At 56.3% G+C, this 23,554-nt stretch overlaps 1 protein-coding gene across 1 annotated transcript; it reads right to left on the reverse strand.

Annotated features, from left to right (window-relative positions):
• Window positions 1-155: 155 nt before the first annotated feature.
• Window positions 156-17,077, reverse strand: EVPL (envoplakin). Its single transcript, XM_081271056.1, has 22 exons — window positions 16,922-17,077; window positions 14,531-14,630; window positions 14,014-14,168; window positions 13,808-13,934; window positions 12,899-13,024; window positions 12,659-12,697; window positions 12,347-12,508; window positions 12,159-12,266; window positions 11,969-12,064; window positions 10,297-10,419; window positions 9,817-9,963; window positions 9,420-9,574; window positions 9,149-9,246; window positions 8,737-8,885; window positions 7,207-7,385; window positions 6,988-7,126; window positions 6,667-6,860; window positions 6,223-6,373; window positions 4,936-5,019; window positions 4,726-4,836; window positions 4,537-4,629; window positions 156-3,837 (listed from the first exon to the last, which is right to left on the reverse strand). The coding sequence occupies exons 1-22, from the start codon at window positions 17,044-17,046 to the stop codon at window positions 391-393; spliced, it is 6,108 nt and encodes a 2,035-aa protein (XP_081127182.1). The 5' UTR covers window positions 17,047-17,077; the 3' UTR covers window positions 156-390.
• Window positions 17,078-23,554: the final 6,477 nt, after the last annotated feature.

Below are 23,554 nucleotides of genomic sequence, written 5' to 3' on the forward strand. Positions count from 1 at the left end.
TGCCCAAAATCCAAGGAGCCACCCCACTCCATGAACACCCTGTTGACCAGCAGGCAAGCTGGGCATGTCCATGCCCTGACCCAGGGAAGGACCTAAGCAAAGTCTGCCCTGCATGCAAACCCAGACACGTCGACTTACATCCCCAAATGTGAGCACACAGGGCCCTGGGAGAGTTCATTTATTGGAAGCACTGGGCAGGGGAGGAGGAGGAGGGAAGAGCTGAGCTGCTAATCTGGTCTGGGAGAGGATGGATAGACACAGAGGTTGGGGGGGACCAAATACCAGGAACCTTTGAGTAATAAGCTGTCTGTAGGCGGGGAAGAGCTGCTGCCTGGGATTAGGCTGCTGTGGGGAAGGGGCAGGCACCCGCCCCTGGCTGCTGGGGGGCCATCAGCGCACGCAGGAGTGTGGCAGGCTGGGGGAGGGCGTGCGGTAGCAGCGGTACCCCTCCAGCGTAGCTGGGAGCAGCAGCAGGCCACTCAGTGGATCTTTACGGCAGCGCCCCATGGCCTCCTTGTAGCTCAGCCGCTCCTTAGAGATGGGGTCTGTCAAATCCTTCTCATAGCTGGACTCGTCCTGCAGGAGTTGGGCCAGGTCTTCAGTGATCATTCCACAGACCACAGCCTGTGGGACGGGGATGCGGCCCGTCCTCTTGGGGTCAATGAGCCCCCCAGTCAGGTGTTGTACCCGCAGGTGCGGAAGCACACTCTCCTGGGGCATCCAGCCCTTCTGGATGGCCTCACCCACCGACAGCCTCTTCTTGGTAACAGGATCTTCAATGCCGGTGAAGGCCTTCTGGGCATTGAGCAGCCGCTGCGTGGAGGTGTTCTCAATCAGCCCCCTCTCCAAGGCCTTGTGCACAGAGTAGCGCTCGCGGCTAAGGAGATCCACGATGCCCCCTGTGGCCGCCTGGGCCTCCAGCAGCTTCTGCCCAGTGATGGGGTCCAGCATGTTCTTGGCCACAGCGGTCTTGATGCTGCATTTGTTATCTGTGGTTGTGTCGTAGACCCCAGCGATGGGAAAGCTGTCATCTGTGAGCCCCAAAGAGAAACTGGGGGAGAAGAAAGCAGAGCTTTGGGGAGCTGGGGAGCCGAGTGGGGACTTGGAGATGATGGAGCCAATGGAGAGTGAGGAGGAGGGCTTGGTCTCCCCTGCCACCAGCAGGGCGAACTCGGAAATGGGGAGGCGGCCGTCCTTGTACAGATGGTACTCCTCCTTGGAGATGCGGCGACAGCGCAGGGCGGCCTCGATGGAGTACTGCTTCCCGCTCTTTTGGTCCAGGAGCACAGACTCCTCCCCACAGGGGCCCACGGTGGTGACCTCCTCCCAGTCACACTCCAGCTCCTGCAGCTGGAGGTACTGGCCCCGGTCAATGATGCCCCTCTTGTAGGCCTCGTATGGGGACATGTCGTTTCCCGTCTCAGGTTCCAAGATGCAGATCTTGGTGGAAAGGTTGGTCTCTCGCGTCTGGGTCTCCTGGCTGAGCTCCTCCCGAGTGACCTTGGTGTGCAGGTCCCGGAGGGCCCTCTCCTTCTCATAGATCTGGTCCTTCTCGTGGAGGATGGCTGCCTCCAGCTGCGCCAGTGCCTGGCCTCTCTGGGCTGCCTTCTGCCGCTCGCCCTCTGTCTTCTGGCTGAGCAGCTTGGCCTCCTCCTGCAGTTGCAGCACCTTCTGCTGCTTCTGTCGCTCCAGCTCCCGCAGCTCCTGCTGCAACCGCCCACATTCCTGGCCAGCCTGGTCCCGGGCCTTCTGCAGCTGGGCCTCCTCCTGGGACCAGGTCCTTCTCAGGGCCTCAGCCTTGTCAATCCGCTCGCGCAAGCGCCACACCTCGTCCTCTCGGCCCTGGCGGGCTGCACGCTCTCGGTTGAGCTTCTCCCACACCAGGGCCCGCTCACCTTCCAGCACCCGGTCCTTCTCCACCCTGATCACTTCCTTATAAATGGTCTTCTCCTGTGATTTTGTTTGCTGAAGGACATCGATCTGGACCTGCAGGCTCTTGCACTCCCGATTCAGCTCTGTCACCCGCATCTTCTCCTGGTCCAAGTCCCGCCGCAGGGCTTCCGTGGACCTCTCCAGATCTGGGTCCTTCTCCAGCTTGACCACTTCCTCCATGATGATCTTCTCCTGCACTGCAGGAGGCCGCTTCTCCAGCTCCTGGATCCTCAGGGTCAGCTGCCGCAGCTCCTTCTCGGCAGCCAGCTTCTTGCTGCGGTCCTCCTGGAAGCTGAGCAGACCCTCCTTCTCCTCCACGCTGGCCCGCAGCTGCTGCACCTCCCGCTCCAGCTGCCGCCGGCGGCCCACCTCCTCATCCAGGCTGCGGCTCAGCCGGCTGTGGTCCTCATGTAGCTTCGGGTCCTTCTGGGTGACCACCACCTCCTGCACCACCACCTTCTCCTCGGGCCGCCTCCTCTCCAGCAGCAGGTACTTGTTCTGCAGCTCATAGACCACGGCCTCCGTGGCCCGTCTCTTCTGGGCTGCTTCCCGCACCTCCTGGCGGAGTCTCTGGGCCTCCTTCTCCAGCACTGGATCCTTCTCGTGGCGCACCACCTCCTTGTTCACCATCTTGGTCTCCACCTTGGACCGCTCCCGCTTCCACTCATCCCGTTCCCCCCGCAGCCGGATGAGCTGCTCCTGGCAGCGCCCGTTGGCATTGACCAGCTCGTTGAGCTGAGCCTTGAGGCGGTCGATCTCACGCAGCACTTCCGGGCTCCTCTCATGCCTCACCACCTCCTGGGTCACCTCCTTGTACTCTACCACGGGCTTCTGGGCCCGCAGGACCTCCAGGTCAGGCAGCAGCCTCTCCACCTCCTTCTCCACGCTGCTCCTCTTGCCAGCCACCTCCTGCAGCTCGGCTCTGAGCCGTGTGATCTGCTGCTCTGTGTCTGGGTCCACCTGGAAGATCTCATTGACCCGTTCCTGGAGCTGCACCTTGGGCTTCTGCTTCTCTACCACACTATACTTGCCCTGCAGGTCCCTCAGTTCCCGGGCCAACATGGCATTCTTGTTCCTCTCCTCCTCAAGGAGGCTTCTCAGCCTGGTGGACTCTTTGAGAAGGGCTGGATCCTGCTCCACCTTCTTCACCTCCTTCACGATGACCTTGGGCTCCACCGAGCTGATCGTCCGCTCCAGGTCTTCTATGCGAGCCTGTAGCTTGGCTGTGGCCTCCTGTGCCAGCTTCCTCTGTGCAGCGGCATCCTCAATCTGCAGCCTCAGAGCCTCGGCTGCCTTGACCATTTCCAGATCCTTCTCCACCTTGACCACTTCTTTCACCACCACCTTCTCTTTCACATTCACCTCCTTCTGCTCAAGGGCCAGCAGCTCCTTCTTAAGCTCCTCCAGCTGGGCTGAGATGACAGTGTTCTCCCCCCGCAGATGCTGGATCTCTCTGCCCAGCTGAACCGCCTGGCTGTCCAGGCTGGGGTCTCTCTCGATTTGGGTGACCTCCTTGGTCAGCAGGTGAGGAGGCTGTATGGTCCTCCTTTTGCTCTCTAGCTGGGCCACTTTCTGGGCCACTGCCTCCAGGTTTGCCTGCAGCCCAGCCCTCCTCTTGCTCTCCTCCTCCACCTGGGCCTTCACCCTGGACAGGCTGCTCTCCATCTGGGGGTCCCGGTAGAACTCCACCAGTTCCTTCTCCTCCAGCCTCTCCACGGGCCTCTGGGTCTTCAGCTGCAGCAGCTGCTGCCTCTGCTGCTCCAGCTCATGCTGCACCTGAGCCACCCGCTTCCTCTCCTCCTCCAGCTGGGACTTCAGGGCCTCTGACTCCCTCCCTGCTTGGGCTGAGCACTCAGACCCCTGCTGCGCATCACCTGTCACCTGGATATCCTCACTGAGCTCCTTCTGCAGAGGGAGAAGAAGAAGGGAGAATACTGGGAGAAAGAAATAGGCATCCCATTTTTCTATACCCTGTCCTTGAGATCAGAGACATACAGCCCCCCTCCCCACCACACACACACTTCCTGAGACTTCCATTAGCTCCTGAGGTGGGACTGAAGACCTGAGATGCTTGGTGCAGGATTTTGAGACCTAGTCAATGCCATGATGTTAGGAAGCAAGCAGGGTCAGGCCAAGTGTGACTGGTACTCCCTCTGAACCTTTCCCCTGCCTCTTCCATCAGGCTCCCAGAAGGGGCCCTTCCTACTCTAGCTCCCACTGGTGTACAGATCAGGGAGCAGAAGACTAGCAGGCCACCAGGAGCCACAGAGAGTGCCTGGCTCCTGCTCTACCAGGGATGGAGACCTAGGTGGCCTGCTGCCATTGTGACTGGATCCAACGATAAAGAGTCTGTGAGGATTTTCTCTGCTCTCTGGGGTTAGAGGTCATGTCCCTATCAGAGAACTGCCCAGTGGCTAAGCTGTGACTGCATCGAAGGACATCTGCAGAGCCTAAATCGAAAGGATACCAGCCTGTTAGAGCCACTCGAGGGAAGCTGGCGGCTGAGCCTGCCAGGGGCTACAGGCTGCAGGGAAAGAGGAAGGGAAGACAGCGGGGTTACTGTCTCTCTCTGTAGTGAGGATAGAGGGGCCTTCATCTCTGTACCTTCTCTAGCATCTTTCTGGCAAACTCCAGCTGGTGTAGCTGCTGCTGGTGTGCAGCTGTGACCTCAGTATAGGCCTTGGCCAGGCTCTTCTCCTGGACAGAGCAAAAGGAGAGAGGGAAGGCAGGAGTCAGCTCCTGCCTCAGAGGCTGCACAGCTGGTGCTAGGGAACCCACCGAGTCCAATCTCACCTGGGCCTCGATGCTTTTCTGCAGGGGGGTCACTCTGGGTCTCTTGGGGGCAGACACTGCCAGGGTGGGCTCCAGGGAGCCATGGTAGGTGTCTGCGTGCAGCTCATAGTCCTGAGCAGGGAGGAAAGTCAGTGGGGAGGCCGGGCATGGGGGAACGGGATGGGAAGAGGGGGGGAGGCAGGGGGAATAAGGGATGAGCTGACGGCTTACCTGGAGAGCTGCCTGCAAGTCCTGGGAAAGGCGGGCTACTGTGGCCCTGTCCCGCTCGCGGCCCTGGATCTCTTGCATCAGCCTCTGCCAGGGAGGAGGTGAGAGTCAGGGAGGCTAGAAAACTCTCTCACCTGGCTTTTCCACCAGTCCAGGCCTCCAGGGCCACAGGCAGCCAGTGCAGCCAGGGAAGAGGGGACAGGGAGAGCAGCTGGGAGACCTGAGAAGTCGCTCCTTTCCTTGACATTCTTCTCTCTGACCTTCCTCCCTCCTCTCCTGGGCAGTATTTCTTTTTCCTGCCTGGCATCCCTCAGAATTCTGTCATGGCTCAGTGGCTCTAGCAGCGTGGCCACAGCGTGCGGCAGAACTAACCTGCCTGCGTGCCCAGTTACTCGGCAGCTCTGGGGGTACCTGAGAAGGTGTGTTTTAGACAAGCTTTTGGGTGACACTGCTGCTACAGGCTGGGGACCTCCCTTTGAGAGCCCTGCTCTGCCACAATCACTCTTAACCCTGGCTGCCCCCTTTATTTACCTGGGAACTTAAAAACAAAGATACTGAATCTCTGGCCCCAACAATTCAACTAAATTGTCCTGGTCCCACTCACTCTCAACTGCACTTCTGCCCTGGCCCCTCAGGGCCTCTCTGTCGCTGTTCCCATCCCCTCTTTGCCATTCTTCACTTGGCGCCACAGACAACTCACAAATGTCCATCCAAGGGCACCCCTCCCAGGGCCTCTGGATGCTGCAGAGTAGAATCCAGCCTCCTTCCCAAGCCTGGAAAGTCTGCTCTTCCTCTGCCCATGAGCCCCCTCCTTTCGCCCGCATGCTGTGACCTTTGTGAGGGACAGTTCTCCCCTACTTATTCCTCAGGTCTCAGCTTAGGAACTGGTTCCTTCTGCACTGCTTGTTCACACCCCCATGAATGTCCACCAGGGGGCTCCCACAGCACTCTGACTTGGGCTGCACCAGCTTTCCCCAAGAGACTGTGAGCTGCCCCCTCACCCCTGGTTCATTGCCACTGACCCTGTGGTCAGAGATGGGCTAAGTGGGTGGGGCGCTGCAGGTGGGGGTTGGGGGAGGGCCAAGGCCTTTGCTCAGCTTTGAGGCCTTGGTGTGCTTTTGACCCTTGGCCACTAGGGGGCAACACATGCACCGGCAGTCCTGGCCAGGGAGGTGGAGGTGGCTTGAGACACTCAATAGCTCTGGGCAGGCCCCACCCCCACCCCCCCACCCACCCCCACCCACCCCCACTCCCCGCCCGCCCTGGCCCCAGCCCCAGCCCCAGCCCCACCTTCTGTGCTTGAAGCTTGTAGGTGATCTGGCTGGGCCCGTCATTGGGTGACACCTGGTTGTGGGGCAGGTGCTCCAGCCAGGAGCTTAGGTTGTCTCTGCAGTTCTTGAACTGCTGGTAGGTAAGGCTGGCATCCTGCAACGTCTTCTCCCTGCAGGACAAGGTCCAGGGCAGAGGTGAGAGTTGTCCTCTGGGGAGGCTGTTGGTGTTCCTTCCTGGGACAGGTCAGCTGTGTGTGAGCTGCCAGGAAGATCCCCTACTCTCTGTCCCCTGTGCTGGGGCTGGGAATTGAGATGAAATGGATAGTCTCTGCTGGCACGGCTCAGGATGTTAAGTGCTGTTATTATCCCATGTTAAAGACGGGGAAACGGCTTGTGCCTGGGTTCTGCAACAGCCTGTGTATCATGGGTGTCACGCCTGTGCCCTGAGGACCCAGCCACTCACCGCAGGTCTACCTGGTCCCCCACAGCGTAGTAGCGGTCGGTGAGTGCCCGCACCTGGCGCTGCTGGTGGGGCAGGTCTTGGCAAAACTCCTGGAAGTGGTTCTGCAGCGCACTGCACGTGTGCGTGGCGGCCTTCAGCTGGCGGTGCAACCCCAGCACGCAGGCCTGCTGCTCCAGCAGCTCCCTCCTCTGGCGCTGCAGGGAGGACATGGCACCACACACCCTCAAGATTAGTGAGCCGCGTGTCCACCTTCTCTGACTTCCAAATGCTTGGTCAGGCTGTGCCCCCACTCCAGTCAGGATGCTGCCCATCAGTCCCTACCTGCAGCTCGCTGATCCTCTCCTGCAGAGCCCGGGGCCCGTCAGGGATGGGGCCCTCCTGCACCAGGGTGGACTCAAACCCTCTGATAATCCTGTCTGCATCTTGGATCTGCTGCTCCAGACCCTGGGCAGCCTCGGCTCTGCCGCAGGAGAGGGGAGGGTCAGATGCCTTCTCGGCCACGCCCTGCTGCCCACCAACCATCTTTCCCTGCGCACTCACTTCTCCCCGTAGAGGGTGCACAGAACCTGCACATCCCTGTACTTGTTCTTGACGTTGTTGAGGACCACAGGTAGCTGCAGAGCAGCTGAGCCCACAGGCTGTGCAGACAGAAGTGCCTCACACTCCTGCTGGGCGGCCTCCTTCTCGGCTCCCAGGCACTGCAGGCGCTGAACCATGTCCTGGAGGGGAGGGCAGGCTCAGTGATCTCTGCACCCATGCGGGCAGGAGAATGTGGTGGGTACAAGCCTGGGCTCAGGCGGGCCCCACTAGGCCCCTTGGTGATGGCTGATCGCAGGCCCACCTCTCTGACACTCGGTTTCTTTATCTATGGAATGATTGACGGGAGAATGAAATGGGCACTCCACAGCAACAGCAAGGACACAGTTGCCTCTTGCCATCTTCATGTCTCTGTTCTGCTCACAGAACATGCAGGTCCTCACCCTGTTGCTCCAGGATCAGGCCACCAAAGCCCTGGCTCTGTCCACTTGGGGTCACCAGTTAGTCACTCAACTAGTTCCATAAATCGTGACTTGGCGCCAACTCGACAGTCCAGTCCAACAAAACTTCTTTTCGCCCCCAACACTGTTGAAGTGGCAGGTGCGAGGACTTCAAAACCCAATGACCTATTTTGGTGACAGCTTCAGCTATCAGAAACATTGAGGACAGCCATGCCCAGGAAGCATCCAGTGAGACCCCTGCCATCCGGTGTCCTTCCCCTCTTCACAGGTGCCTTACCCAGAAGACCCCAGTGAACACCAACTCTCATTTCTCCATCCAGAGTGGCCTCCCAGCCCAACCTGCAGCACTGAGCCCCATGCCTGCCCCCTCGGGAAGCCCCTCCTGCCCACCCCTCCACCCCCTGCTGAACTGCAGCCTTCAAACACCCACGCTGTGTCATCGAAGGGAAACAACAGGTTGCACAACAACGTGAACAGCATGGTTCACATTTTTTAAAACCAAATACAAATGATACAATATATTTGAACAGAAACCGGTTTGGAAGGATAACCAGACCATGGCCCTTGGGCATGGGGAGGGGCAGCTTCTACTCGAGGCACTTTGGGGATGTTGAGTTCACCGGTAGAGAACACGGTCTTCTCTGGTAATGATGTTTACCCAACACTGCTGCCTCTCCAGGAGAAACAGCCCCCTGAGATGCCCAGGCTTTCTTGCTGCTCTCAGGACCTTCATCTGAGGACCTCCTGGGGGCAGGGCCTCTGCTCTGGCCCCTGCTAGAAACTTCCTGGGCATTACCACCCTTCATCCTAGGACAACCAGATGAAATGGGCCGTACTGTGCTTATTCCAGGGATGAGGAAATGAAGGCGCAAAGGTGACTTGCTCAAGGTGACAGTGCACACTGGTGGAGGAGCCAGGATGGAACCCTCTTGTCTGAGCTCTGGACTTTGTACTTTCCTCTCCCACCTTGGACCCCAGTAGCTGTTCTGTACTTGTCTTTTCACCCTAAAGTGTGTGCACCCCAGGGCAGGGCTACTTCGGATCCCAGAAGCCCTGCTGGCTGCTCACCCACCTTGTGGCTGTGGATACGGCCCTCCAGGTCCTCCAGTGGAGCAGTACGCTTCAGCGGGGTTCGGGCCCAGGCCAGCACCTGCTTCTCTATCTGCTCCAGGTTCTTATCTAGCTGGGTCATCTGGGTCAGGAGCTTCTGGGCCTCTGGAGCTGTGGGCAGAAATGCTGGTGAGGGTCCGGGGCCTACCTCATGTCTGCCTGTGAGAGGCCCTCCCTGGATGTCCATGGAGTGTCTGGGAACAGCCTAATTAAGGGAAGGACAGCCCCAAAGATGTGACAGAGAGGAGATGGAATCCTAGAGCAGATGTTCTGAATCCAGGGCCACCCCCCACCCATCACAGTCCCCTTCTAGAAGTGACCAAAGTAGGAATTTACTTTCCCAACAACCCTACCTGCTGGCCAGCCCCTAGTACCCTGCTGGCCAGGCCCTGACGGCTCCTCAGCACTGGCCTTCAGGCTGCTCTGCACTGTGGCAAGCTTCTGCTTCAGGGCCTGCAGCTCCAAAGCCAGGCTGGAAGGAAGAGGAGATCAGAAAACGACGACCGTCATGGCTCTTGCCTTCCCCACCTGGCATTCAGTGCTTCAGGGAAAGGCACACTTGGGCAGGGGTCTGTGGGCAGTGACCTTGGGAACACAGGGCCTGGTCTGGGAATCCTGCTCCCAAGTAGCCCTGGGCAGACCCACCTGGAGGCCCTGGCCACAGCTTCAGGGTCTGGTGCTGGGATGTAGAAGCAGGCGGCTGGGGCACTCTTGGTGTCCCCACCAGGGCCCTGCACAACCCAGGTGTGTGGGTCAGTGTTGTCCATCAGCATGTACCTATCTCCTCGCTGAAGCTGCACCTGGGAGGACAGGTTGGGAGGGGCTCATGCAAGCTCAGAGGCAAGGGCTGTCAAGTGACCAAAGTCAAAATAGATAGGGGCAAAGGACAGGAAGAGCAGCTGGAACAGGAGTAGGAGATGGGGGTGGGACAGATCGGAGGTGGGCCTTGGCCTGGGGAGTTGGGAGGCAGAGGGCCGTGCAGGGTGGGGTGGGTAGTGGCAGAGGCAGAAGTCAGTCCAGCCAGGGCAGGCAGAGCTCATACTTCTTCCGAGTCCCAGTCGCAGATGCTGTCCACGTGCAGGGGCTGCTTGGATGGGGTCCTGCGCTTTGGCAGAGGGGCGACCTCTTGGCTCTTTTGCTGCAGTTTCCCAATGGCCCTCTCGGCCATGGCCAGCTGCTTCTCTTCTGCCTGCCAGGGGACCAGGCAGTGGGGGCTCAAGCCAGATTGCACTAGAGGCCACCTACCCCATAGCTGCCCCCCAAGAGGATCGGGGCCTGGCCTTCATCATCATAGGGTCCTAACATACTGGAGTAAAAGGAGCCCCACCAGGGGCCCCGCTGTGGGATCTGCTGGTTGCGGGTGTGGGAAGTGCTAGGCTACCCAGGCCTTCAGAGTGGAAGCTGGAGAGCTTTCTCAGGGTTTGGGGCATGACTAGGAACCTGGGTGGAGAGAAGTGGGGCCCAAAAAGACAAGCAGGACAATTTGCAGAGTAGGGTACTATGGCCTGGTGGGCTGTCTCACCTCCAGCTGTCGCACCAGCTCTATGGGGGACCCAGAGGGGCCCAAGGCAGGGCTGTACTTGCTGTCCAAGTTGGAGCTGAGTTTCACCAGGGTCTGGCTGACAGAGTCGGCCTCTTCCTGGAACTGAGGTCATCGAGTTGTCAAGGGCAGAGCCAGGAGCAACTGGCTGCCCAGTGACACTGCAAGCCATCTCAGTGTAACAGGGATAAAAGAAAACCAGGCTAAACCCAGACCAGCTGCTCTCAAACCAGCTAAACAAACCAGACTCACTCCCAACTGGCCCCCCAAAAAACCACTCCATCTACCCAGGCAATGGAACCTTTTTACTTATTTTTATTTTATCATTATTATTAATTATCATTGGTACTGGGGATTGAACCCAGGGATACTCTACTACTGAGCTACAGCCCCAGTCCTTTTTATTTTGAGACAGGGTCATACTATGTGGCCCAGGCTGGCCTCAAACTTTCTATCCTCCTGCCTGAGCCTCCCAAACTGTTGGAATTACAGACATGCACTACCACACCCAGCAGCAGGACCTGGAGAGTGTGCAAATGGGCACTTTTTGTTCACTGAATTTAATTTTTTTAAAGCATGTCATTAAACTCTTGGTTTTGTGTTTCCTGCACAGGTGAGGGCCTCCTCACCTGCCATCCTCTGATACCTGTGGTCCTTCTGGCTGGAATGGGGTGTTTGGATTGGGCTTATCCCAATAAGCTGGAGTGTATTTAAAAAAGCACCCATGGTCAGATGACACCATGGAATTACTGTCAATGGGTATTGTCATACTGGTATTGTAGTTACATAGGAAAATATCTTTCAACACAAAGGAAACAAGAAAACTCCTGGGGTTTGTCTCTGTCAAAAGTCCATGAAAGGGGGCAACCCATACTGGTCCCCTCTCACCCTGAAGGAGCTGTGTCTTTTTTCTTCTCACTTGAATAAATCCTATTTTTTTAATATTTATTTTTTAGTTATAGGTGAGCACAATATCTTCATTTTACTTTTATGTGGTGCTGAAGATTGAACCCAGTACCTCACACATGGTAGGCAAGCACTCTACCACTGAGCCACAACCCCAGCCCCAAATCCTATTCTTTTATGGTAAAAAAAAAAAAAAAATGCTTGAAAGGGTTGGGGAAGTAGCTCAGAGGTAGAGTGCTTGCCTAGTAAGCTTGAGGCTCTGGGTTCTAGCCCCAGCACCACACACACACACACACACACACACACACACACACACAGTGTATGAAATATTTTGGGTGGAAATGATAATAACAAAGAAAATCTCAGCTGCCTGTTATCAGTGTCTCAGCCCTTTTTCATTATTATCCCAGTAAAGGGCTTTTTTAGACATTTTTAAAAATTCCCCCACCATCCCTGAATTTTTAATATTTCGGATTTGCTGCCCGTCTGTGCACTGCTGTATGTAGGATCTGTGCTTTTTGCATTGGCATTGAGAGTGTTCAAATATTTTTCACCTTTAAGAACCAATTTTGACACTCCCCTACCCACCCCCCACCCCTGTCCCAAGGCAATATTACCCCGTCAGAAAGGACATTATTTCGCCTCACGGTTCTTTTTGGCGGTGCCCGGCCTCTCCGGAGGCAGGTGTTCTTGGTGCCCTCCAGGCACCTGGGGCCTGCAGCTCCTGATGCCCTGGCTGCAGACTCACCTTGCGGTAGTCTTCCACGTGCTGCAGCTGGTTCTCCTGGCAGATGCACAGGTTCAAGAAGTTCTGCCACTCCACCTTCAGGGCCTCCTGGTGGACCTACAAGACCGCACCAAGTGCTCGACCACGCCCCACCCCAGCTCTCCATCCCGCTGATTGGGGGAGCACCGGGCCGTGGGCGGGGCTTCCCCACCTGGATGGGCCCCACCGCCGGGTGCCCGAGCTCCACCATGCGCTCGCCGTCGTCCTCCAGCTGGTTCACGCTCATCTCCTGCTCCAGCAACTTGTGTTGCTTGAAGTGCTGGGGGCAGGCGGGGTCGCAGGCAGTGAGCACCAGGTCGGCCCTGGCCACCCCCACCGCCCTGGCCTCTCCCTGCCGACCTCGTACTCCCGTCGCACGCCCACTGGGTCAGCCATGAGGTCACTCCAGTCCTGCTGCAGGATGCTGCGCTGCTGCTCCGCCAGGGCGCTCAGCTGCCTCGTGCAGCCCTGCAGGTGCGTGTACAGGCTGCCCAGGCTCTGCCCGCGCCACGAGGCCGCCTTCTGTGCTCAGGACCAGCAGCCGCGAGAGGGGAGAGAAAGGGGTGGCAACGGAAGCCATCAGGCGCCCAGAAACACTGACCCTTTCAAGGGTTCAGGGTGCCAGCCCCTGCTCACCCCTGCACCCTGCCCCTGGCCCTTCCTCCTGCTCACCAGTAGGTCTTGGTATTGGTTCCTGATGTTGGCTGCGTCCTGAGTCAACCAGAAAGAGAAACACAGGGCCAATAAGAGGCAGGTGCAGAAGGTAGTACCCTACATCTGGGCCAGCCATCCCTGCCCCCTCTGCCACCCCGCCCCCCCAAAGGGCCAGCAGATCTAGCCCTGCTCTGACGGGAGAAAGTGGGGCTGGGGCTGGGGCTGGACTGGGATTCCTGCCTGGCGCAGCTCACCCACCGGCCCCACCAGTGTCCGTAGCTGCTGCCCATAAGCCTCGATCTCCCTCTGCAGAATGTTGTGCTCTGCAACCTGCTGCTCCAGCTCCCCCATGCCTGGCCCGTACTGGCCCTCGCAGACCTGCTTCTGCAGAAGAGACAGCCACTCAGTGCTGGTGGCATAGTCCTGCCAGCAGGGCCCTGTTGGAGGGGGAGTCCAAAGAACCCTCACACACAGCACCTCCCACCCTCCCTGAATCCTTATTGGGAGACATAGTGTGGATCATTTGGGCAGAAGGTGGACAGCCAGGTGAGCATCCTGGATAAATGGGCAAGGGGACATGCCATTCTCTAGTGCCACCATGACCACAGTCCCTGAATCCCCCTGGTTCCAGGCTCAGCCTCTGAAGCCTCCCTACTCTGCCCTGCCTCTTCTGTAGTCCCAATCTCAATGCCTACTGCTTAGACACCCCCAGCCAAACTCTGGGACCCTCAGCACACCCTGATCACCCAGGTGCTTTCCTCGCGTCCCTTCATTGTCATCATGACACCCCTACTACAGCCTCAAAGCACAACTCCTCACCTGGAGATTGGAGATCAGGGTGACCTGTGACCTGGTGGTACCCACCTGCCCAGAAAACCCCACTTTCCATTACATCCAGGCCACCTCCTAGCAGGAGCCTTTTTTCCTTCCTTCTGGAATATCCTCACCACTGACCCAGCTAAGTTCTCTCACCGCTCTTGTGCCCTGTTCTGCGGGAAGACAACCCTGACTGCACTGTCTGCTCTGCTGGCTCCTCCTAGACCCTGAGCCATCTCTAAGTCCAAAGTCAGGCCCAGGACAAATGTCATTCTGTCTTGCTCTCTGACTGAGCCAAGGTGTGATTTTGAGCTCTTCAAGGACATCTCAAACATTGGGGGAGCCCCTGACCTGTTTCTCCTCCAGCACACGTGCCCAGTCGACCCTGGGCCCCACATGGGTGGGCAGCACTATCTTCTCGTACAGGGCGCGGTACTCGGCACACTCCTGGGTCACACGCTCATGCAGTTGCTTGATGCTGCCAAGGATCGGCCGGCAGGTCAGGCTGGGCCGGGCCTTCCCCAGTGCTCCCACCTCTGTCCGTGAGCCCCACTCACTCCTGCTCCATTTCCTCGGCCTGTGGGTGCTTGAGCCGCCAGGCCTTGTCCACGTCCAGGAAGAGGTCTTTAAGCAGCACCTCTGCTTCCTTCAGGTTGCAGCCAGTCTCCTGCTGGTGCTGCAGGGCCTGGTTCTGCTCACTCCTCAGCCGGTCCTGGGAACAGCAAACAGGCTCACCGAGGCCCAGAGTCCACGTCCTCCCCACTTGTCCCTGCTGACCTCATTGCCAGCTTGAGCCTCAGCTCTGGGACCCCAGCTACACTGGCCCAGCAGGCCAGGGATGCGGGGCAGGTGGCAAAAACATGAGGGGAGGCTCGTCGCCTCCCTTTGTCCCCAAAGTAGGGAACACAGAAGAGAAGAAGGTTGAGTCCTGTCTCCAGCAGTGTTGGGGAGCAGGCAGTGAGGACTAGGGTGTCTGTCTCACCTTCACTATCACAGAGATCACCCAAGGGACTGCCAGGCAAGACATTGGGCTCCCCATGCCACCCGATCTGCTGGCTACTGCATGCGCCTCACCTGCTGCAGCTTCTTCTGGGTCTCTAGGATGTCCCTTTCCACCTGGTCAGCATTGGCTTGCATGCGGGAGATGAGCATAGACAGTTCCTGGGTGGCAGCCCTGGTGGATGGGGGGACAGAGCGTAGCATGGGGGGGAAGGTTCCTGTGTGCCTCACCAGGTACAGCCCCTACCCTTCCACAGTCAAGCTGTGTGGCCTGAATGGAGGAGTCTTTGACTGGAGGACTCTGAGATAGATCTGGGGACAGGGTGAGGACACTATTCCTCATGAGGATTCAGAAAGTGAGAGTCCCAGGGGTGTGTGGTGCTGTGGAGAGGTTGGACCAGCTTCTTCCAGCTGGCCTGGCAGTGAGGTTCCCACCACGCCTAGCTGCCTGCCAGGTTGCTGGGTGGGTGGCCCGTTAATACCTGAGACAGCTTGACTGGGCCCATGGAGGAGCAGTGGGTTGGCTGGGGTAAGGGGGCAGTGCACACCCTCCACCCCAACCCCTCCACTCCACCTGTCTCCCTCCACCCCATCCTGCCCTTCAAGGGGCTTTGCCAGGGTCAAGGTTTTAGAAACCACCTAGAGGAGCCACACAATACTGAGGCAGGAGGCCAAGACATGGATGAGGCACCCCAATACTCTCCAGACTCAGGAGTTCCAAGTCAGAATTGGGACCTGACTTGCTGTGGGTCACAAAGTCAGAAACAGACGGTAACTCTGCTGCTTAGGTCCCAGGGTTCTTTTCCATGCTTTAATTTAGCAGTCTCTACAGAGCTCCCGCTGCATACATTTATTCAGAAGACTCTATAGAGCTCTTAGTGTATGCTTCACTCACTCTGAGGGTCAGAGGGTCAGAGAGTCAAATAGACCTAAGAAAAGGCCAAGTGGTCCAAGCTTTATGAACGTGGAGTCCTGTAGTCTTCACTGAGCTGGGACTTGAATCAAAGGCCAAAGGAAAGGGGGCTTCAGACAGAAGGGCAGTGCCAGTGAAGACAAAGCAGTCCAAAAGAAATCTAGGGTCAAGGAAGCCCAGGATATATAGCTCAGGAAGTAGAGTGCTTGCCTCACATGCACAAGGGCCGGGGTTCAATCCCTAGCACCACCAAAAAAGAAAGGAAAGAAAGAAAGAAAGAAATCTATGATCAAGTAAGAAAGTCTGGGTTTTTGATCCCCAGTACCATCAAAAAAACAAAAAAGTTATTCAAGCTCTCTGCCTGAGATTCTTACTTGTAAAGTGAGATTTTAATAATATCTTTCACACAGGGTTACTGTGTTAAAAGAATTAACTCAACAGAAACACCAGTACAGAGCCTAGGGCAGTCAGCACACAGTACATGTCAATTTTATTGCACAAGAATGTAAGCACTTTGAAGGCAGGGCCCCTCAGCTCTGTTTACAGCAGCACTCCAAGACCCTACAAGTGTCCTGGCACATCGTGGGTGCTGCATTAACAGACTGCACATGAGTGGAATGAGGAGCCCACTTTCGGGTCTGCAGCCAGAGCCAGTAGGACCCTGTGGATGGAGCTGCCCAGGGCAGCAACACACTGTTCAGGAGAGTCCTGTCCTCAGGTCTAGTCTCATGGGAGGGCTGTTCCCACAAGAAGTTGCTCACTCCACCCTGGGCTGGACTCAGGTGCCCCAGGGAGGACAGGTCACTCCAGTAAGAGCCTTAACGGCTGTCTTTCCTGGTCCGCCCAGACGCCGGCCTCCATGTCAGCTCCATGATCCCAATCAGGGTAATGGGCATCCTCACCCCAGTCTTTCATCCCTGCTCTTATCTTGATGCCATGGCACCCTGACACCTGGAATGTGTGGGAGGGTGCCACCTCCACCTGCAGAGGGGCTGAGGCCAGAGAGCAGGAAAAACACAGCCAAGCCTGTCTGAAGAGAGCTGGGTGACATGAGGGAGGCACAGCACCCCCTCCCCACATCCACATGGAAAGGAACCCCCAACTCTTTATCTACTCTCAAGGCCCCAGCTGAGAACCCTGGGGAAAGATGCAGCTTAGGTGCAGATATCCTGCCCTCTCACCTAAGAGGGAGAGATGCCCTCTGTCTACCAGCACCCAGGTCCCAAGGGTCATCCCAGCCAAATGGAACCCTGGGGTCCGAGCCCTGGGCTGAAGCCAGGCTCTCATGCCTCCCAGCAGAAGAAAGCGGCTTGTCTGGCCCCTGTCCAGCACTCTCCCTCAGGCCTCCCTGGAGATGGTGGGGAGCCCCAGGCCACCCGCTGCTTCCTTCGAGGGCTGCAGTTGGCCAGAAGCTCCTGAAGCAGGAAAAGCCCCCAGGCCTCCGGACGCCAAATACCAGCGCTGGGCTTCTGCACTCCAAGCTGCTCGCCAGGTGGCTGGGAACACCTGGGGTTCGCACCGCCCAACCCCACATCAACCCGCGCCCTGCTCACCGGCTGTGCTTGCTGGGGGATCCCTTGGGCGATCCCTTGGCTGGCGATCCCTTGGGGGACCCCTTGGCTGGGGACCCCTTGGGGGACCACTTTCCATGGGAGCCTTTGCTCAGCCCCTTGAACATGGTCGTAAAGGCAGGTGCCGGCTCGGGCTGGGCTCGCCGACGCGGGAAGAGAGCGGGCGGCGGCGCGCGTCCTGGCTGGCTGCTGGCCGGGCTGTGGCGAGGCGGCCCCGCCGGGGCAGGTAGTTTCTGGGAGGCCCCGCCCCGCAGGTGAGCAGGAGCGCCCTGCCCTGCCGCCGCGCATGCCCCGCCGCGGCCGCTGCGCTCCCGCACGACCAGTCTGGGAGGAAAGGGCGAGGCCCAGGGGGCGGGGCGGGGCGGCCAGCGCCGACTCCCACGGAGGCCGGGACCTGTTACACCCACGCGCCCCGGGGGAGTGCGCGGCGACACACCCAGATGGGGAAACAGCCGGGCGGGCGGCGCGGCGCAGAGACGGCACTCATGCAGGCGCGGGCCCAGCGGCGAGCCCCGGCCCCAGAGCTGGGTGAACCAACTCCCCCGCCAGCGCAGAGGCCCCGCTATCACCCGGGCCCCAGGCACCGCGCCGCCCGCCAGCCCAGGGCTTGGCGCTCTGTCCCCGAATGGGGCAGCTGGGTATCATCCGCCCCACAAAATGGCACAAGGAACATTTTTTAAAGTTCTTACCACCAGGACACGCCTTTGAGTCCTGCTGCCCCATTGTTGTGGCTGGGTTGGGGTCCATCTGTCCATGGCTCCGGAGTCATAGGCATCAACACGGGCATGGCTGACCCCTCATAAGAGTCTCAAGTTAGCTCCAGAAAGGCCCTGAGGCCTCTGGACACTCTCCCAAGCGCCACCACAGTTGGCCAGCTGTGATGCTAGGCCCAACCCCAAGACAAGCTGACCCACTAGGCTTGGGCTTCCTCCTGGACCTCCTTCCCTGTCCCCTCCATGGAAGTGGTCCTGGTGTCTTCTACCATGTCAGCTGAGTGGCCAACGGTGAGGCTGGTTTGTAGTCTCCCATCCCATTCCTCCCCCACACCGCTGGTCAGGCACTCTTGTTACTGGCCCAGCTCCAAGCCCCTCCTATAGATGTGGTCATTTTCTTTTCTTTTTTTCTTTCTTTCTTTATTTTTATTTTTTAAAAAGAGAGTGAGAGAGAGGGAGAGAGAGAGAGAGAGAGAGAGAGAGAGAGAGAGAGAGAGAGAATTTTTAATATTTATTTTTTAGTTCTCGGCGGACACAACATCTTTGTTGGTATGTGGTGCTGAGGATCGAACCCGGGCCGCACGCATGCCAGGGGAGCTACCACTTGAGCCACATCCCCAGCCCGTCTTTTCTTTTTTTAATCTTTTGTAGTTGTAGATGAACAACATGCCTTTATTTTGTTTGTTTATATGTGGTGCTAAGTGCCGCAGGCATGATAGGCAAGTGCTCTGTCACTGAGCTACAGCCCTAGCCCCCGTCATTTTCATTCTAAGAACCACAGAGTTTGGGTTTGGAAGGAGGGCTGGAGGAAGAGCAAGGGTCAGGTACACAGTCATGCTGGTTTGGGAGCTGGGACATCCTGTCAGGAGAGGAAGGGCAGACGGAGGAGACCAGGGATGAAGGCTGATCCAGGTTAGATGCTCCAGTGGGACAGAAGAGGCCTGAGTCTCTTTTGATGAGGTCCAACTTACTTATTTTTTGGTACTGGAGAATGAAGTCAGGGCCTGGCCCATCCTAGGAAAGTCTCTACAACTGAGCTACATCCTCAGCCTGTCTCATTTAGCTCAGTGTCTCATGGACAAGCCACTGAACTTGGCCCTGGAGAGGGAACCAAGGAGTCCCCAGTTCCTGAGGAGAGGGTTGGCAGTGAGCAGGATGGGAGGGCCTAGGGAGGCCTGCCAGAACAAGTAGCAACAGGAACCAAGGTGGCTTATGCTCCTGGCAAAGTGTGATTAGCGAGATGGTGCCAGAGATGGCACATCACTCAGCTTGCACCCTAGCCCCCATCCCAGCCCCACTTTCTTTAGTCTTGGAGAGCATCTTCCTGTGTGTGTGTGTGTGTGTGTGTGTGTGTGTGTGTGTTGCTGGGGATTGAACCCAGGGCCTTGTGCATGAGAGGCAACACTCTACCAACTGAGCTGTATCCCCCGCCTGAGCATCTTCCTTATAACCACTAGTGGCACACCTGCAATCCATTTTCTCAGAAGGGGCCATTCATTCGTCTAAATGACAGCAGGGTGCAGAGGCCAACCCGTTCCACCCTTGACATTAGGCCCTTCCTGGGAGGTGGTGGCTATAGGGGTTCTGTGGGGGGGATGTCTAGACTTCAGCCGAAGTCAGGACTGTCTGAGCTTCGGCACTCTCTGCAGAAGCTCTCCTGGTGATAAATGAGCACTTACAGGGGCCCTCACCTGCCCAGGGATCAAGCACTAACTGATTCACTGCTGGAAAAACAAGAGCTGACTTCCTGGCATGACTGTCTCCTGCCAGATCAAATCAGACTGGCTCTCCAGATGAGGGCTTCAGGGCAGGAACACACGGACACTGAGGTGACTCATCACTATGGGATGCTCCTGCTCAAATGGCAGTGACCCTGACCCCAAGAATAAATCACAGGAGAAAGAATATGGACACACACACACACACACACACACACACAGGCATAGCTGTATTTATGCTTCATCTGTGGCCTATCACCCTCGTTACATTTAGAAGGCCAGCATGGAATTGCCTTCACCAAGATTCTTAATGTCCCACAGTCACCACAAGCCCTATTGTGTGTCAGTTGGGCATCTGAAGGTGCCTGGCCCAAACTGATATGGGAAAAGAACATAAATGTCTCACTGTTTTTAAATATTTATTTTTTAGTTATCAGTGTACACAATACATTTATTTTTACATGATGCTGAGGGTCAAATCCAGTGCCTCATGCATACTAGGCAAGTGCTCTTCCTCTGAACCACAACCCCAGCCCCTCATTATTAATTTTTATACTGATTACATGTTGCAATATTTTGGGTATATTCAGTTAAATGAAATGCATTCTTAATTTGACCTGTTGTTTTTTCTTTTTAAAATGTGGTTTCTTGGTCTGGTGAATGTGGCTCAGGGATAGAGCACTTGCCTGTTGTGCATGAGGCCCTGGGTTCAATCCCTAGCACCATGGGGTGGGGTGGGGGGATGTAGCCACTTGCCAGGCGTGGTGGCACAGACCTTTAACCCTAGCCACTCCAAAGCCTAAGGCAGGAGGATTGTAAGCTTGAGGCTGGCCTTAGAAACTTAGCAAGATTCTGGCTCAAAATATAAAAACTAAAGGGCTGGGGCTCAGTGGTAGAATGCCCCTGGATTCAATCCCAGTACCACAAAAATAAATAAATAAATATGGCTATTAGGAAATTAACAAAATACAGGGAAGACCTGCCTTTGTCGTTCATGATAGAATTCTGAGACTCTGACCTGTCAGCTGGACAGGGTGACTCCTTCCAGCTTCCTCAGGTCTTGGCCCTGGTGCATCTCCTCTCATCTGGCTTCTTGTCCTTCCCTTGCTTTTCATGGCTTCCTCTTCCATGGACTGAGAGATTTGAGATCAGGATTCCCTACTTTTAGTCGCAGCTGGCTTACGTCCCTAGCCTGGAGCTCCACACAGATCATGGGCCTGCGGTCTGAGCAGACTGAGAGCAGCATAGCTCCCAGCACCTGAGGCTGCCACGCACAGCTTGGAACACAGGCAGCTAGGCCACACAGCCAGGCCACAGGGTGGCACTTGGTGAGCATGCCTGGGCTTAAGTCCTTAGCTGTCCACTTTCCCCGACAGTTCAGGGGGCCCTGATGAAGCAGATGGTGGCAGTTCTCTTGTCCTGGGATCATTAGGCTGCTCCCTGATGAGGACAGGCTCTGCTTTTTCAGGAAATTGCTATTTGTACTCTGCCAACAGACCCTTGGACCCAGGCTAAATAGCCTCCCCTTCCTTATGCCCCTTGACCCTCTGAGGAGCAGAGTGCCTGCACCAGCTGGGCCTAGAGAGGACAGGCAAGTGGCAGGGAAATATGAGGGCTTGGCCACCTTCCACTTGCACAGTCTCAAGGCTGGGGTAGAGGCCGAGGCCCCAGGAATCTGCAGGGTTGTCTGGAGGAGACTCTTCTGGATGTGAATTTGATCAACAGTCTGATAAAAAAGAAATGCTGAAGGTCCGCTGGAGAGAAGCAAAGGCTATGTGGCTCTCCTAACCAGAGCAGCCAGGAGGGAAAGTGCTGGCTGTTCCTTTGGAACCTTTTACAGGGAGGACCTAGAAGCAGCATCTAAAAACCAAACCCCAAAACACAAACCTGCCTGCGTCGAGAATAGGACTCATACTAATGGCCAGAGAACACAATGGGGACACTGAAAGTCCCCAAATCCAAAGCTGCTTGGCATATCTGTTGCTCCCCATGAATGATCCCCTTCACAGGCCTTGAGCCCCAGAGGCCAGCCTGCGATCACCTGTAGGACCAGTGCAGGTACAGCATACACCTCCCTCCCACAATGTGTAACACACCCCACTGCCCACCCCAGGGGCCTGGCCCTCCCAGGCTTGCTCAGGAACTGCTGGATCTCTGGGCCTCCTCAAGTTACCCTTGGGCTCAGGGCCTCTGGTACCTTTATGGCAGATCTTAATCAATAGGTCTGGGGCCTGTGGGCTCTGCAGCTGATAGCCCTGTCAGCTGAGCCACAGCAGCAGGGTGCTGGCACACCTGCTGGGTGCACTGCTCTGTTCATAAAACAGACATACATAAAACAGACATACATAAAACAGACATTCAAACCTGCAGACAAACCTAACAGTCTTCATGGCTGAGGGGAGGCTTGCTTAACCTGTCTTCATCGCCAGGAAATTGGAAAGGCCTAAGTCTATCTACCTGTTGTCCTAACAGCTTTGTTTAGACTTAGCAGGACTCTGCTCAGAAGCCAGAAGGGGAGCCGGGTGTGGTAGCACACACCTGCAATCCCAGCCACTCAGGAGGCTGAGGCAAGAGGATTGCAAATTTGAGACCAATCTCAGCAATTTAGTGAGACCCTGTTTCAAAAGATGGGCGAGGAATGTAGCTCAGTGGTAGAGCTCTCTGGGTTTAAGCCCTAGTACTTAAAAACAACAACAACAACAACAAAAAAAAAACGGGAAAAGAAAAGGTGGCAGAAGGGGAAGGGTGGGTCCGAGTGCGAGGGCCTCTTAGTGCATTGCTTACCAACTCACTTTGGATCCTGGGCCTGGACCATCTGGGGGCCTCTCCTTGCTATCAGTTTACAGTGAGGAAATGTCTATGCATCTTCCTCCCAGAGTAAGAAACAGATGCCCCTGCCCTGTAGGTGCGAGGAGTCTTCTCAGAAGCTGAGCAAGTTGGGTAGGGCCAACAGGCCTGGGACGGTGGTGCCCAGTGGGATTCTGCTCTCCCTGCTATTGCTCTTCTGGGGACTTTGGAGAAGTTGCTGGTGGCCAGGCAACCATTCTCCATTCCCAAATGGATAGAGCTACCAGTGCTTGACTCTCATGGAATCTATTGTCACTAGATTGCTTCTTGTCACAAGATCCCTGGGAACAGTTCAGCCTACTGGCAAGGCTGTGGTTCTCTGCCAAGCAGCGAGCATTCATTCAAGTATAGGCGAGCATGAGAACATCGTCACAGTAAATGGGGTTGAACACAATCACCCGCTGCAAACAGGCACCTTGCAGAAACTCTTCCAACAGTGAACATTGGCTTGCAAAGGGATGGCTGAGAAAATAAAGTGGTCCTGAATTCCTTGAAGATCTCTACAGGTCTCAGCTGCTCAGCAGACAGATGGTCTCAGATAGGGCTGTTAAGCAGAAATGAGAATCCTGCCTGCAAAGCCAGGCCCACACAAAACACCAGGCTACAAGTTGAGACCAGTCTTTTTAACAGTTTGAAAAGGACTGCCTGCCAGCCTGCCACAGAGAGGGCCCCAACCACTGCCCCTTCCCACACCTGGCAGCCCAGCAGCACCCGCTGCATAAGCATCTTTAACATCAACAGATTCGCTGGTGGTGTCAGGGTGCAGGCTGCTTCCAATCTATTCTCTTTGCTTGAACATCAATAAATTTTACAGCTAAATCTGCTTTCCATCTCCTTTGTAGCAACAAGTGTCTTTTAAAAAAAATAGAACTAACACATATTTTTGCTATCTTTGGATATTTTCCTAGACCTCTGAATGTTCCAAGCGTTTCAAGGCTGCAGACAGCAATGTGCTGTCTGGAACCGTGACTGATTTTATGTGTATGTAATTAATGATGCCTTGCATGTGAGAAATTCACATTGCCACAGTGATGACAGAGAACAGAGCACACTCCTCATACTCCAAACCCCAGGCATCAGCCTTCCTCTCCTGGAGAAGCAGAGGCCACCAGGAAAAATCCAGCTGTGGTGCAGGGCCATTGTGGGACAAGGGGCATGCTGTCATCACAGGCTATCACCTTGCAGCCATGGTGAGATGCTCAGGTGGCTACAGAGGAAGGAGTTGGGAACCAAGCCCAGCAGTGTTTCACTTCATCAATGTGTCCAAGAATTTATACTGACTTACTGTAAAACCAGAGAGGAGACAGTGCATCAAACCAGTGCATGGAGAGTGGAAA

This window comes from Spermophilus citellus (assembly GCF_964194105.1).
Source record: "Spermophilus citellus genome assembly, chromosome: 17".
NCBI lineage: Eukaryota > Metazoa > Chordata > Mammalia > Rodentia > Sciuridae > Spermophilus > Spermophilus citellus.

Coding starts and splice junctions, on each gene's coding strand:
- EVPL (XM_081271056.1), bottom strand. CDS start 17,046: ATGTTCAAGGGGCTGAGCAAAGGCTCCCATGGAAAGTGGTCCCCCAAG. Junction 12,065..12,158: donor CGGCGGTGGGGCCCATCCAG/GTGGGGAAGCCC, acceptor GCGGTCTTGTAG/GTCCACCAGGAGGCCCTGAA. Junction 7,127..7,206: donor TGCACCCTCTACGGGGAGAA/GTGAGTGCGCAG, acceptor CTCCTGCGGCAG/AGCCGAGGCTGCCCAGGGTC.